Source organism: Arabidopsis lyrata, assembly GCF_000004255.2.
Source record: "Arabidopsis lyrata subsp. lyrata unplaced genomic scaffold ARALYscaffold_4, whole genome shotgun sequence".
NCBI lineage: Eukaryota > Viridiplantae > Streptophyta > Magnoliopsida > Brassicales > Brassicaceae > Arabidopsis > Arabidopsis lyrata.
This window is the reverse complement of record NW_003302552.1, coordinates 187,526-201,057: the sequence shown is the minus strand read 5'-3', so window position 1 is coordinate 201,057 and position 13,532 is coordinate 187,526. Positions and strand designations below refer to the sequence as shown.

The window sequence follows — 13,532 nt, the reverse complement described above, 5'->3', positions numbered from 1 at the left end:
TGGAAAGGGTAGAAGAGTGGTTAATCTATATGTTTTGGACGTTGAGGAGACAGAGATTTCAGTGAATGCAGTGGTGGATGTTAGTATGTGGCACAAGAGACTGGGGCATCCTTCATTCAGCAGATTGGATGTTATTTCTGAGTCTTTAGGCACTACTAGACATAAGAATAAGGGTTTAGCTTACTGCCATGTTTGTCATTTGGCTAAGCAGAAGAAGTTATCTTATCATTCTCAGAATAATATTTGTAATACAAACTTGGAGTTATTACATATTGACATCTGGGGACCGTTTTCAGTTGAATCTATTGATGGATATCGATATTTTTTTAACTATAGTGGATGATCATTCAAGAGCAACCTGGGTATATTTGTTGAGGAACAAGTCAGAGGTTCTTACAGTATTTCCAGCTTTTATCACTCTTGTTGAGAATCAATTGAATCTCAAAGTTAAATCAGTTAGGTCAGACAACGCACCTGAATTGAACTTCACAAGTTACTATCAAGATAAAGGTATACAGTCCTTCCATTCCTGTCCAGAGACACCTGAACAGAACTCAGTAGTTGAGAGGAAGCATCAGCATATCTTGAATGTAGCTCGTGCTCTCATGTTTCAATCTCAAGTTTCTCTGCCTTTCTGGGGTGACTGTATCTTAACCGCAGTATTTCTTATTAACAGAACTCCATCTCAAGTTCTATCTAATAAGACTCCTTTTGAAGTTCTTACAGGGAAAGCACCTGTATATGATCAATTAAGGACTTTTGGATGTCTTTGTTATGGATCAACATCTCCTAAACAGAGAACTAAGTTCCAAGAAAGATCTAGAGCTTGTGTGTTCTTGGGTTACCCTGCAGGCTACAAGGGATATAGGTTGATGGACTTGGAGAGCAATAAAGTTTTCATTTCCAGAAATGTCATATTTCATGAAGATGTGTTTCCTCTGGCAAAAGACAAGAAGTCTGATCACTCTTTGGATTTCTTTACACCAATGTCCTCAGGTAAGCTCACTATACCATCACAAATTTCTCCATCTTCTATCTCACCATCACAAATTTCTCCATCTTCTATCTCACCATCACAAATTTCTCCATTAAAACACTCCACCACTAGAGCCAAGAAAACTCCGGCTTATCTCAAAGACTTTCATTGTTACTCACTTAACTCTGATGTTCAATATCCCATTTCATCAAATCTTTCTTATTCTAACTTTCACCTTCTCATCTCATATATATCAACAACATCACAAAAATTCCTATTCCCCATACTTATTCTGAGGCACATGAATCCAAAGAGTGGTGTGATGCGGTTGATGCAGAGATTGGTGCAATGGAATCTACTGATACTTGGGAAGTTACAACATTGCCTCCGGGAAAGAAACCTGTAGGTTGTAAGTGGGTTTTCACAGTGAAATTCTTGGCAGATGGCAGTCTTGAGAGGTATAAGGCTCGCTTGGTTGCAAAGGGGTATACACAGAGAGAAGGAGTGGATTTTACAGAAACCTTTTCACCAGTTGCTAAGATGGCTACTATCAAGTTGTTACTCAAGGTGTCTGCTTCAAAGAAATGGTCATTAACACAACTTGATATCTCTAATGCTTTTCTCAATGGTGAATTAGAGGAGGAAATATTTATGAAGCTTCCTGAAGGGTATGCAGAACGCAAAGGTATTTCTTTACCTCCTAATGCTGTTTGTAAGCTTAAGAAATCAATATATGGGCTTAAACAGGCATCTAGGCAATGGTTTAAGAAGTTCTCCAGTTCATTATTGCATATGGGATTTATTAAAGGCCATGGGGATCATACTTTGTTTGTGAAGAGTTGTGGTTCAGATTTTCTGGTAGTATTGGTTTATGTTGATGATATTGTCATTGCAAGCACCTCTGAAGCTTTGGCTGGTTCATTAACACAAAATTTGAAGCAACAGTTTAAGCTAAGGGATCTAGGAGAGTTGAAATATTTTTTGGGTTTGGAGATAGCCCGAAATTCAGATGGTATTTCACTTTGTCAGCGTAAGTATGCATTGGAGTTATTGACTGCTACTGGTATGCTTGCGTGTAAGCCATCCTCTGTTCCAATGATCCCTAATGTTAAGTTGCTAAAGACTGATGGTGATTTATTGGGTGATAAAGAAGAATACAGACGTATTGTTGGTAAGTTGATGTACTTGACAATCACTAGACCTGATATTACATATGCAGTGAATAAGCTTTGTCAGTTTACATCTGCTCCTCGTACTGCTCATCTAGCTGCATTTTACAAAGTTCTCCAGTACATAAAGGGAACTGTAGGACAGGGTTTGTTTTACTCTGCTTCTCCTGACCTTACTTTGAAGGGTTTTGCTGACTCTGATTGGGCATCATGTCCTGATAGTAGACGCTCCACTACTGGTTTCTCCATGTTTGTTGGGGATTCTCTGATTTCTTGGCGTTCTAAGAAGCAACCCATTGTTTCTAGGTCCTCTGCTGAGGCTGAGTATCGAGCTTTGGCTTTGGCAACTTGTGAGATCATTTGGCTGCATCGTCTTCTTCAAGATTTACAAGTTAAGTCTCCTGCAGCTCCTATTCTCTTCTCTGATAGTAATGCTGCAATCTACATTGCTACTAATCCAGTCTTCCACGAGAGAACGAAGCACATTGAGATTGATTGTCACACCGTACGTGAAAGACTGGATGATGGTTCTTTAAAGCTACTTCATGTTAGAACAGAGGACCAAGTGGCTGATATTCTAACCAAGCCTTTGTTTCCTCATTCCTTTGAGCATCTCAAGTCCAAGATGAACATTCTCAACATTTTCCAATGCTCATCTTGAGAGGGCATATTGGAGTATATATGTGTATATTAATGTATTGGTTTAGTAGCTAGATTAGATCTGGTTAAGTAAACCGAGATTGAGCAATTGTATATAAACCTCTTGGAAAGATTCTTCCTAATCTTAATGAGAAAATTATCTTCATAACTTTTCTCTCATCGTTTCTCTTCCGCTAATATTTTCCTATATTCCTTCGAGATATAACACAAACACATTGTAACAAAAACAACCCCAAACACACAAAAAATTCGCCTTAATATTGTATCTTTATAATACTAACCATGTTACCATGCATGTTCTATCATGGTATATGTATGACTTTTCTTATCGCTCAAGGAACAGCAAACTCTGCAGCTTTGTCCATTATTCTTCAACCTTTCTCAGATCTCAAAGTCTTCACCTTTAATATTGTCTTGAATCCTTTTAACACTTTCGACCATTTAAATCTTACGATTACGTCAACAGGCAATAGAGAGAGATAGAGATATACAGAGAGAGAGAAAGAGAGTTTTTGTTTGCTGTGGAACTCGTCGTTGTCAAGTCGAAAAGGCTTGCATGTTCTGTGAAGGAGATTAGTCATAACAAATGATTTTGACAATAAGAGTCGTTAGGATAATTTTGCCTAGAGCTAAAGACTAAGACATGTCTCATTCATATGTAAACCACATGAACTCCATGTTACTCTTGTCCTACCTCTTTCCCTTGAGCTGTCTTTTCTCTTACAAAACTTTCCGTTTTCTTACACAACTGTTAAAAGAACAATTTATACAGAGTCGTTCTCAGAGTTTTGTATTGCCCCAGACATCTCATATCCCAAAACTCATGTCTCCTTCTTTTATGGTAATCTTTAATTTTCTTCAACCACGTGAAGGAGAATCTATTAAAACTCTTGACTCGTCCTCTTTTTCGTACGACACTGGTTTTTTTCTTTTTTCCACTCAATGACCATTTCTCTTGATCAAGACATTTCATCTCCCAAAAACCCATGTCTATTTATAATAGCAACAGCTCGAATTTATGTTCTTCAACCACGTGGAAGATAATCGATATTTCCTCAACTGTCTTCTTTCTTATAACTCTGTTTTTTCTCGAAAACACATTTAGATACAAATTAATTATGAGTTTGGTTAGCTTCCGAAATATTTCAATCTCCAAAACTCGTTTTCTATAAGTCAACAAAAGAAAGCTGGTTACAGTGAAGCGAATTGTGCAATATAAATGTAAGGTCTTATCATCACATGGGGTTGCAGGAAATTAACCAAGAACGTGGACCCTTTTGCATGCATAGACAAGAAACTGCAAATAATAGTAAGATGATACTATTGCAAGTTATAATCAACTAAATATATATGAACATGTTATCGTACGATGATCAATAGTTGAATAGTGATTTTGAAAATGACAACATCAGCAAATCACACAAAAAAGGAAAAAACAGAGTGGTACCTCGAGAATGAGACTGCACAAAGAAAGCTAGACGCTTTTTTCAATCACCGGTGGTCAATTTTTTCTCCAAATAAAGAGAGGTGTAATGGTTTATGAATAAACCGCGTAACGCCTTTGTCGGATTTTCATTGATCTGACGGAATCATATATATGTAATCTCGATTTATTATACCAAAATGTATAGTATAAAATAACTCATATATCTAAAATAACATGTCTTAAGTACTTTAACCATATGTGCCTAATGGCTCACAAATGTTAACAAGTGCACTCTCAGATCGCTTCTCACATGAATTGTCTTGTGAGTAGTGCAGATAGGTTAACTCACTCAGGCCCATGACAAGAGGCCCAAGAAAAAGCTGTTATAATAGCTACTGGAGTCGAAAGAACAGAGCATTCTTCTTTCTTGTGAAATCTGTTTCTTTTTCTATTTTTTTTTTTTGGTTTTAAAGTTAAGATTTCATTGCAAACGTTGAGATACAAACTACTACTCTACTGAAAGCAGAAGCTAACCAATAACAGAGGAACAAGACAGACAAAAGAATTTTACAAGGGAGACGAGATACGGCTAAAGTAAACTTCAAATCTTGCTTAAGTGTAACAATTGAGTTGAATGCAACAACTGGTTAAGAAAATGAGACACATAATTTCCTCGGGTTAACTCATATTAATTCTCCGCGATTCCGAAAATGGGTACGCTAATTTCAGCCTGATCTTGGTTTTGTTTCTTGGATGACAAGCTATTTGTCATTCCTTTGGTTTTTCATCAAGAAAGCATTACCCTTCTGGAAGATTAAGAAAATAATCTTAAAGAAAGAACATACCTTGTGGAGCATGCTATCAGAAAACGAATTTTAACATTATAACACATATTGACATCAAACACACAAGTATTTGTGACATCCAGCTAAACATATAACTTTCAACATGTATTACCAAATCTCTCTCCCTCTCTCTTGTTTCTGTTAAAGTACCAAATCATTTTGACCAATCGTTATGTGACTTTAGCAAGCAATCTCTTTTTATTTTATTTTTTATCGGATGTCACTTAAAAGAAAAAGCTCATCTTAATGAAGATGTACATTACATCACATACTAGCCATTTAACACCTTGGTGCTTATTAGATGTCAAACGCTATACATTTTGACGTTCAAGAAAACGAAGATCGTCAATCTGACACTTATCAGTGGAAGATCAATCCAAAGATTAAATTCAGATTTGGTTTATGGGCAAAAGGGTTTTGGATAGAAGATGTTTAACCTATTGCAATTGATTCAGTAAGTGGTGGGTTGTTGTAAATGTAGTTTATGTCCACATTAGGAGATTCTTTTCTTAAGAGATATCACATGTTCTTGTCTATGAACATGTCCTTGTAGTCCATAACAACGGTTCATGTCCTTGTAGTCCATCACAACGTCCCTGCTCATGAGTAAATTAGGTGGTCTTCTCAATGATTTCAAAGGACAGGACCACATTACTTAAAATTTCTGTGGCAAGAATTGAATTCCACTAAATGTAGCCTATCTAATATGAGTCATACAAATGAACTCATATATATCAACATCACATCATAATATTGGTTTATGTCTCATTATATCAACATCATACAAATGAACTTTAGACAGAGCCATGTGCTTGTTGATGCATATTCTCTAAACCAATCAATGGGGTTATCTTCAAGTAGTGTTCTTTTCTATAAATACCCATCACTCTTTTTCTTGATCTCTGCAAGTTCTCACACTTTTTTTAGTAAAAAGCAAAAGTCTTTTGAGTTTCAATAATCTTTTCTATAAGAAGATCAAAATCCATGGCTATCAGAACGGCTCGTGTGCTGCAATCATCAAAGAAACTTCTAAAATCGTTGTCACACTCATCAAACAATGTCGATATTCCAAAAGGACACCTTGCGGTTTACGTAGGAGAGAGGATGCAGAAGAGGAGATTCATGGTTCCAGTGACGTACTTAAGTCACCCTTCTTTTCAAAAGCTTCTAAGAAAAGCAGAGGAAGAGTTTGGGTTTGAGCACCCAATGGGTGGCCTCACTATTCCTTGCACTGAACAAATCTTCATCGATCTCGCCTCTCGCCTTAGCACTTCATCGTGATTCACACGGACCAGTAGATCTAAGCTAACAAGAAATTGCATAATGTAAGAACATTAAGACTGAGACTAATATAAACCAGAAATGGTACAACTGTAGGAATATTTTCTTCAATAACAGTGAAAAATCAGTGAACATTTTTGTACAAATCATATTTAAGTATTTAGTCCAAAGTGTCATCATGGAATAAATTAGTCCCATCACCACACAAACAACAAACACAACAAGATGTTGAAACAGAACAGAGGACAAATCTCTGTTGAAAATTAAAGCAAATCTACTCAGATTAAAGACAGAACTAAGAGAAACAACAAAACCATGTTCTTGAGACCAAACAAAATGAAGGATAGATGTATAAAGCTCGTTCAAGAGAGAAAAAATCGCATAGGTAAGAGAACAAAATGACATGCCCATTGCTTTCACATGACTCCAATGATCGTCTCTATCTTCTTCTCCTTGTCCCTTATCAGTCTGATTCAAGTGGAGGATGGACTGACTTGAGTTGTTCTAAATCATTAACATTAAGATCCTCTACGTGGTTTGCAAAGGTGCAAACGCTACAAGTTTTCTTAAACCCTTCACCAAAACCTTGGATTTCAACACGTTGCAGAGTGTTCCTTTCGGGATTGAAGTAAAAAACATAAAACGGTTGTGTAGGTGTATACTTGCGTATCGAAAACACTATCTCACCCGAAGCAGTCACTCCACCAATGGAAACAAGACGATGGAAGAATTTATCATCGCTCCAAGTGTAGGCATATTTCGACCATTCCTGTTTCTCAACATCCTCTAGAATCCACAAACGCAACTCATTAATGGCATCAGCGTCGACATTATCTTCCATATATTTGTCGACATCTATACCCTCCTCATAATAAAGCTCATAAATGTCGACGTCATCCTCCCAATAAATCACAGCTAATTTTCCCTTATAGTTGATCAATCGACAAAACCTTTCTACGTCAATAAAGGTGAATGTCTCAGACCTAACATCAAAGCAAACTATCACATAATCAGACGTTACATCATGACCATCATTAACGTGACCCCAATCCGACGTGTCACCTAAGTAATACAAAACCCCATTGATGCATACCCCTTCACTCTTAACATCATGTCGTAAGAGACAATTTATCTTTCTCCACGTCATCATATCTCCAGCTCCAAATGTAAGAATTTTACTATCACCAGGACCAGATGGACGATAGACCATGGACAATACCTTGTATTGCTTGTCAATGGGGTCAAACCCGAAAAAGCTATACGCCTTTCTGTAGGTATACCGATCAGGTAAGATCGCATACCGTCCTGTGATGGGGTTACATATCACAGGTCTAGCCTGGCCTCTATTACCATATAAATAGATCAAACCAGAGGCATAGCCAATTGAAAAATATTTTAGGTCATAATAATGATTGATCCGTAGATTGTCTGGAGAGAACTTCACATGAAATTCGGCGGCAGCTACAAGAGTCGACGACGATTTCTCATATGGATTCTCAAGCTGAGGCGACGAGAAGAAGCTCCACACACCACAAGATTTTGCGTTTTCCTTGCCGTTTTCTGCGGTGGCGAATAAGAGGCGCGGGTTAGCGGTGAGATCATTCGTTATGGAATTTGAATTCATGATTGCCGATCGAACGAAGAAAGAGATTTGATAAGTAAGAAGACCTAGCTAGAGAAACCAATTAACAAAATACCTAATAAAGAAACGTAGCAATATGTATATTGAAGACCTAGAGACTTACCGCTGCCGTTTCTTAAATTGGAGAAGACACTTGGTGTCGTTTTATTTGCTCGATGAAACTTTCCTGCCGTTATTGGACTCTCAGGAAGGAGTTTACGAGCCATATATTTTCCATAAGCAAGCCACTTGAAGCAGAAAGAGAACATGCGATGCGGACGGACAAAGCTCAGTTGGTTATTCCTTAGAGGCCAAGAAATATAGTTTAAACCAAAGTTTTACTGTGCATTTGCAATCAAACGTGTTTTCCAGATATGACCAGCCAAAATTGCCAATAAAAGTTGCCATTTTTGAGTTGATTATTTGATTTCAGGGTCAGAGTGTATGAAGGAAATGAGAGAGAGGCCGATGAGGCCGCGCCATCTCCAAGAAAGAGAAGAAGAAGAAGTAGAAAGGAGTCAAGGCCGAAGTCATGACCAGCTCGAGTTTATCTTACGGAAGGTGATAAATTAATTCTCTCCCCGGATAACAGATTCAAGATATAGAGCATCAATGGAGGGTTTTGCATCCAAGATATAGAGCATCAATGGAGGGTTTTGCATCCACGAGTCGCCACACACACACTCTGCAAAACACACACCGAGATCTTGACTGCTGTCTCATTCTTGGTGATGTTGAATGAGTGTCACTATTGTTAATGCTGATAGTAGCAACTCAGCAACCGTGAGTTAGCTCCACACTCCTACGGTTGCAATCTTAAATCTCTAATTAGTAAAGGAGTTCCAGTAAGGTGTCTATAACACTCACCTAATAGCACATGGCTTTGCCTCTCTTGACTTGATTGCTTTTGAATTTGGCAGACCAAGACGGACCCTCCGAATCAGATGAGGTAGCTGGAGTTTCCACCTTCAGACAAATCCATGTTAAGACCGGTGTGACAATGAGTTTGTGATTCTTTCTGTTCAACAACTTCAAAGTCTCCCTGTGCTACTGCAACTGCAATGTCTCACCATGTGAACTCTGCCTCTTGTAGGACACAGAGCAATCTCCAGTCAGAGGTTCACCTCATTAGTTTATATATACAGAGAAAGTACCAGCTTTTCATCTCAAAACAAAGCCAAATCATAATCAATAACTCAGAACTTGGACACTAAGTCTTTTTCCCTGATCCATCTGCAGAAATTTCAACAAACTTTGAGAGAGAGCAAAGGCTATGATGCGAGGTATTTTGGCTGCAAGGAAGATTCTAACAAGCAAAGCAGCTTCGACACCAAAAGGATTTCTTGCAGTATATGTAGGGGAGAACAAGAAGAAGAGATATATGGTGCCAGTTACGTTCTTGAACCAGCCTTGTTTTCAAGCTCTGCTGAGTAAAGCTGAAGAAGAGTTCGGGTTTGATCATCCCATGGGTGGCTTGACAATCCCTTGTCCTGAAGATACTTTTGTCGCTATAGCTTCTCAGCTGCAATAGTAGAACCAAACAGAGAAACATTTTTTTCTTTTACTAGAGAATTAGAAACCAATGTATATATATATACATACCTTTTTCCTCTTTCTTGTTGAAAGAGTTGTTGCAAAGGAGAGAAATGTAATGGAAAACACCAGAATTGGTATTTGCCTCACATCATTTTATTCATATATAAAATCTCTCAACAGCAAACTGATAAGACATTAGATCATATCTGCTTCTGAATCATTACACACAAAACTAAAGAATTCAAAAGGCAAAATTCATATAATCACACAATGTCTGAAACACAAGCAAAAACTTTCAACAAAGTAACATAGACGAGATCTAGCCGTATAATCCAACACATGTACTTGTCAATCCAACACATTTGATTCTGACCCTGAATCTCCACTTGGATTGTGCATAGGATTTGCCAATTTCTGAAGCTTCATATCCAGAAATTTGACGGCTGAGTTAATCTGTAAGAAAAGAGCAAAAGCTGATTGAAAAAATAGAAACTTTATCGGATTGATGATGGAATTGGGAAGAAGAAAGCTTACTGATTGTGAAGCTGTCTGAAACAGAGTCTTCGTCAAGGGAACTACACAAAACCTGTTCCACTAGATACTTCAGTTTCCAAGAACAAACCTTTCCGATGAAAAAAAGAAGGGTTTCACTTACATTCCTCTGCCGCCGGCGAGAGCTTCTTCTGATGGGTCCTTCCATTCGTCGACCCTACAAGCCAACACAGAATCATTTTATCTCCCACTAGATTGGAAAATGGTTTTAACTGATAAAGATTGAGAATTTTACACCCAGCCGTATCGGCGGTCAAAGAGAAGCCGTCTGGAAGAGCGGTGAGATGCGGTGGCCGGCGGTTCCATCTCTTCCGGTGTAATAGCCTTGTCGAGCGAGAGAAGGAACGGTTCAGATTATATAATCATTGGGCCTACTTAATCGGCCCATTTACGTATACAGACATAAATATTAGCCCATCGTCTTTCTGCATTTTCACATCACAACGACACAACGTTTAATCGTTGGTGCTTATGTGGGAGGTGTGATATTTTACTCTGCTTGATGAAATTCGCATTAACTTTACCGTGAGAACAAAGGAGAATTAAGCACAAATGCGGTGAAAAAATCATTGGCAATAATAATATCCAAGGGACTCTATGATGATTGATGACCCACAAAAATATACAACACAGTTGAAAGAATTAGGATTTGGCCTGAGAGAGTAACTTGAGAGCAACCTGAGGCTACTCAGATTAAACAAAGCTTGAGACCTATCTTCGTGTTACAAATGTCATAAAGTGTCTTATCTTTTTTTCCTTTATAACTTACACAACCCCAGATGGAAGCCGTAGAACAAGCTGGCCACCGAAAACACTGCACAAGGAAGATAGATCAAAGAGGTGAAACGAAAAGACTGAAGAAGCTTTTGTGGGGCAAGAGAAAGAAAGTACCTTTTAACGTAGTAGTAACAGAAATCTGCCAATATGAATGTTTGGACGATTTCTGAGATTATAACCATTGATGGCCATAGTCCATAACCCAGCACTACAAGCAGGCGTCCCCGGGTGTCCATAATCTGTTTGGACACAGAAGACCAAATCAAATTTTATGCCTTCAGTTTGGAAAAATCACACAAACAAACTTGAGAGTTGAGAATATCATATCTAATGGGGATATTGTGGACTTGCTCGAATGCCATAAGCATAGGATGTCAGAAATATTTGTAAAGCCATAGATTTATGCGAGAGAGGGAAATAACAACTTAACCAAGTGATCCCAACTCTCTGTTGAAGATAAGAACCTACCTGTAAAACCCAGTGTGCACAGCTAAAAAATCTTGCTACTCCAAGTGCAAAAACATAATGAGCCGTGAAGGGTTCGACAATCTGAATGCACCAAACATATCAGGGATTAGACTTGTTTTTAAGTACTCAAGTTTCCGAAAGCAACCACCTTAGAGCATACATACCTTTGTGTTCTGCATCACTCTCAACTGTGGCAGTACAGAAACAGCTTCGAGGTAAACACAGAATCCCCAGGATATTCTATTCAATATATTGTGTGACGTTGATGGATGAATCAATACAGCTAGCACGACACAGGGCACAAGCTGCAAAAAAAACAAAAGGACGCAAACTTAATATTTATGAATCCTTAAGCTATTGCTCCAGTAGTTAGATGCCACCATGTTCTAAAAGGTATGTAATAGGCAGATAAACCAAGTTTGAACTGATACAAATTACGAAGGAACACAAGTTATGCGAAGCTTCAAATGAAAAACAGTAATAAGCACCCTCTTCATCTGATCTTAAAGGTTAAGCTTAACTAAAAACAAAAGACATTTAGCTGCTTATATAACCAACATGCCTAGCAAGCATAGAATCTAAGTAAAAAGATCAATACCGAGAAAGACATACCACATAATAGAGAGCAAAGTTGTCTTTTTCCTCCATGTAAGTAGCTTTGAGCTTAAAACGGATCATATATATAACCCAGAGAGTTGTTCCCAAAGTAGCCAAGTCCAGAATGGTATGTATATCATATTCCATTACAAAACTGCAATAAAGCCTCACAGCTAGAAATATTGCCGTAAGCTCCTGAGATTTCAACGACAATCCTACAAATACCCCCAAAAAAGGTCTGTCATTACTCATTAGGCTTAATCTGTAATAAGAATGCTGATTCAACTAAATAACCGATTAAGAACTCATTTCGGAGAATTGGGTACTCAAAAGTTGAATAAAGTCTACACTTTTATATCTCAACACAGATCGAAATTCCCTAGTTAAAGCAAAACAACAGTGCCCTAATCACCCACGAATGAATTGAACCCTAAAATGAAGTCAAAGGAGGTTGTACCAGCACAAGTCTTCTCCTTCATGAGTTTATAGATAAGAACAGAGATTCCAATAGAATGAACAGCTTCGGCGGCAACGAAGAGATTGTCGTGATCGTGAACGATGAATCTGAGGAGAACAAGCGCCGCCATGCCAGATACGACGGCGAGGAAAGCTTTCACCTTTGGCGGCTGCCTTCTCACCCATGTCGAAACCGCGTGGATCGGAGTCTTCATTTTCGATTCCTTCTTCTTCTTCTCTTGCTTTCTCGGTAAAGTGACGACAAAACAGGTAAATCTGTAAATTGTACGATAACTCCGTTTGTGACCCACACTAAATGGGCCGGGTCACAAAAACCCGTTATGGGCCCTATAAGAAAATATTATCTGTTTTTTTTTTTTTTTTAAATCAATATTTCTAGATATACCAGTGTTTTTTTTACTTTTTGATTTTTTTTTTTTGAATACCAGGAGGCTCTGAACCAAAGAGTGTAATTCTTCCATCTCCGAAACTACAACATGTAATATTAGTTTCGTCTCAAGCGTCACTCGAACCGACAACCTCTAAACTTCGCCTTGGATCTTTACCGTTTGAGCTAACGACACTTGGTCTATTAGGATTTCTTTTTATATAGGCTTATCATAAAAATACAAACTATGCTATAATTTTCAAGCTTTTTTTCCTTTTTGGGGTTACATCTTGTCAATTTTTTAAAACATAACGTATTATTATCTCTTTAATCAAATGCACATTTTATTTTGAGTCTTAATTAAACTAAATCAAATCAATTAAAAATGGATTAATACTGAAACGATCATCGATTCTCAACCACCCCTTATAGATCCAGGTGCGCGACTCACTGTCTCAGATCGTTTGATTTGCCAGGTTGATGGATCTTGGACAGACGCAGCCACATTATGCGGCATTGGATGGATTATTATCTCAGATTATCAACTTATTAATCTTGAACTCAAGTGTTTTCGACAATGTTTATCCCCACTTCACACAGAGTTTGAAACGCTTCTCTGGGTAATGAGATCCCTCACATCATTATCTATTTTTAATGTTGCCTTCGTGACAGATTGCAAGGAGCTGACTCAGCTTTTGGACATTCCGAATGAGTGGCCTGCTTTTGCTTCGGAGTTAGAAAATTTTAATGTTTTCAAACTTGGTTTTCCTCGTTTTTCCT

At 38.0% G+C, this 13,532-nt stretch overlaps 5 protein-coding genes across 6 annotated transcripts; 2 read left to right on the top strand and 3 right to left on the bottom strand.

The window, feature by feature from the left end:
* Positions 1-5,963: 5,963 nt before the first annotated feature.
* On the top strand, positions 5,964-6,503 carry LOC9314607 (auxin-responsive protein SAUR21). The gene has a single exon (XM_002880319.2). It carries the CDS (start codon positions 6,061-6,063, stop codon positions 6,355-6,357), a length of 297 nt encoding a protein of 98 aa, XP_002880365.1. The 5' UTR covers positions 5,964-6,060; the 3' UTR covers positions 6,358-6,503.
* LOC9316432 (F-box protein At2g16450) lies at positions 6,471-8,265 on the bottom strand. Its single transcript, XM_021028266.1, has 2 exons — positions 8,103-8,265; positions 6,471-7,917 (listed from the first exon to the last, which is right to left on the bottom strand). Exons 1-2 carry the CDS (start codon positions 8,245-8,247, stop codon positions 6,821-6,823), a joined length of 1,242 nt encoding a protein of 413 aa, XP_020883925.1. The 5' UTR covers positions 8,248-8,265; the 3' UTR covers positions 6,471-6,820.
* Positions 8,266-9,230: 965 nt separating this feature from the next.
* On the top strand, positions 9,231-9,660 carry LOC9314606 (auxin-responsive protein SAUR21). Its single transcript, XM_021028272.1, has one exon. It carries the CDS (start codon positions 9,252-9,254, stop codon positions 9,507-9,509), a length of 258 nt encoding a protein of 85 aa, XP_020883931.1. The 5' UTR covers positions 9,231-9,251; the 3' UTR covers positions 9,510-9,660.
* Positions 9,624-10,544, bottom strand: LOC9314605. Of its 2 annotated transcripts, XM_002878492.2 has the most exons (4): positions 10,302-10,521; positions 10,170-10,223; positions 10,049-10,100; positions 9,710-9,967 (listed from the first exon to the last, which is right to left on the bottom strand). In XM_002878492.2, exons 1-4 carry the CDS (start codon positions 10,370-10,372, stop codon positions 9,863-9,865), a joined length of 282 nt encoding a protein of 93 aa, XP_002878538.1. In that variant the 5' UTR covers positions 10,373-10,521; the 3' UTR covers positions 9,710-9,862. The 2 variants fall into 2 exon arrangements, with proteins under 2 accessions (XP_020883929.1, XP_002878538.1); XM_021028270.1 differs by having other exon boundaries at positions 9,624-10,100; positions 10,302-10,544.
* Positions 10,545-10,624: 80 nt separating this feature from the next.
* On the bottom strand, positions 10,625-12,722 carry LOC9316431 (putative ER lumen protein-retaining receptor C28H8.4). The gene is made up of 6 exons (XM_002878491.2): positions 12,366-12,722; positions 11,924-12,123; positions 11,476-11,616; positions 11,312-11,392; positions 10,958-11,082; positions 10,625-10,880 (listed from the first exon to the last, which is right to left on the bottom strand). Exons 1-6 carry the CDS (start codon positions 12,577-12,579, stop codon positions 10,832-10,834), a joined length of 810 nt encoding a protein of 269 aa, XP_002878537.1. The 5' UTR covers positions 12,580-12,722; the 3' UTR covers positions 10,625-10,831.
* Between the last annotated feature and the right edge of the window lie 810 nt (positions 12,723-13,532).

Excerpts from the sequence above, each read along its gene's own strand:
- LOC9316431 (XM_002878491.2), bottom strand. The coding sequence starts at position 12,579 with ATGAAGACTCCGATCCACGCGGTTTCGACATGGGTGAGAAGGCAGCCG. Across the intron at positions 11,617-11,923 it reads ACTTTGCTCTCTATTATGTG|CTTGTGCCCTGTGTCGTGCT; the intron begins GTATGTCTTTCT and ends TTTTTTTTGCAG. Across the intron at positions 11,393-11,475 it reads GAGTGATGCAGAACACAAAG|ATTGTCGAACCCTTCACGGC; the intron begins GTATGTATGCTC and ends TGGTGCATTCAG.
- LOC9316432 (XM_021028266.1), bottom strand. The coding sequence starts at position 8,247 with ATGTTCTCTTTCTGCTTCAAGTGGCTTGCTTATGGAAAATATATGGCT. Across the intron at positions 7,918-8,102 it reads CAATTTAAGAAACGGCAGCG|AAAACGGCAAGGAAAACGCA; the intron begins GTAAGTCTCTAG and ends TCGCCACCGCAG.
- LOC9314607 (XM_002880319.2), top strand. The coding sequence starts at position 6,061 with ATGGCTATCAGAACGGCTCGTGTGCTGCAATCATCAAAGAAACTTCTA.
- LOC9314605 (XM_021028270.1), bottom strand. The coding sequence starts at position 10,372 with ATGGAACCGCCGGCCACCGCATCTCACCGCTCTTCCAGACGGCTTCTC. Across the intron at positions 10,224-10,301 it reads GACCGCCGATACGGCTGGGT|GGTCGACGAATGGAAGGACC; the intron begins GTAAAATTCTCA and ends GTTGGCTTGTAG. Across the intron at positions 10,101-10,169 it reads CTCGCCGGCGGCAGAGGAAT|GTTTTGTGTAGTTCCCTTGA; the intron begins GTAAGTGAAACC and ends CTAGTGGAACAG.
- LOC9314606 (XM_021028272.1), top strand. The coding sequence starts at position 9,252 with ATGATGCGAGGTATTTTGGCTGCAAGGAAGATTCTAACAAGCAAAGCA.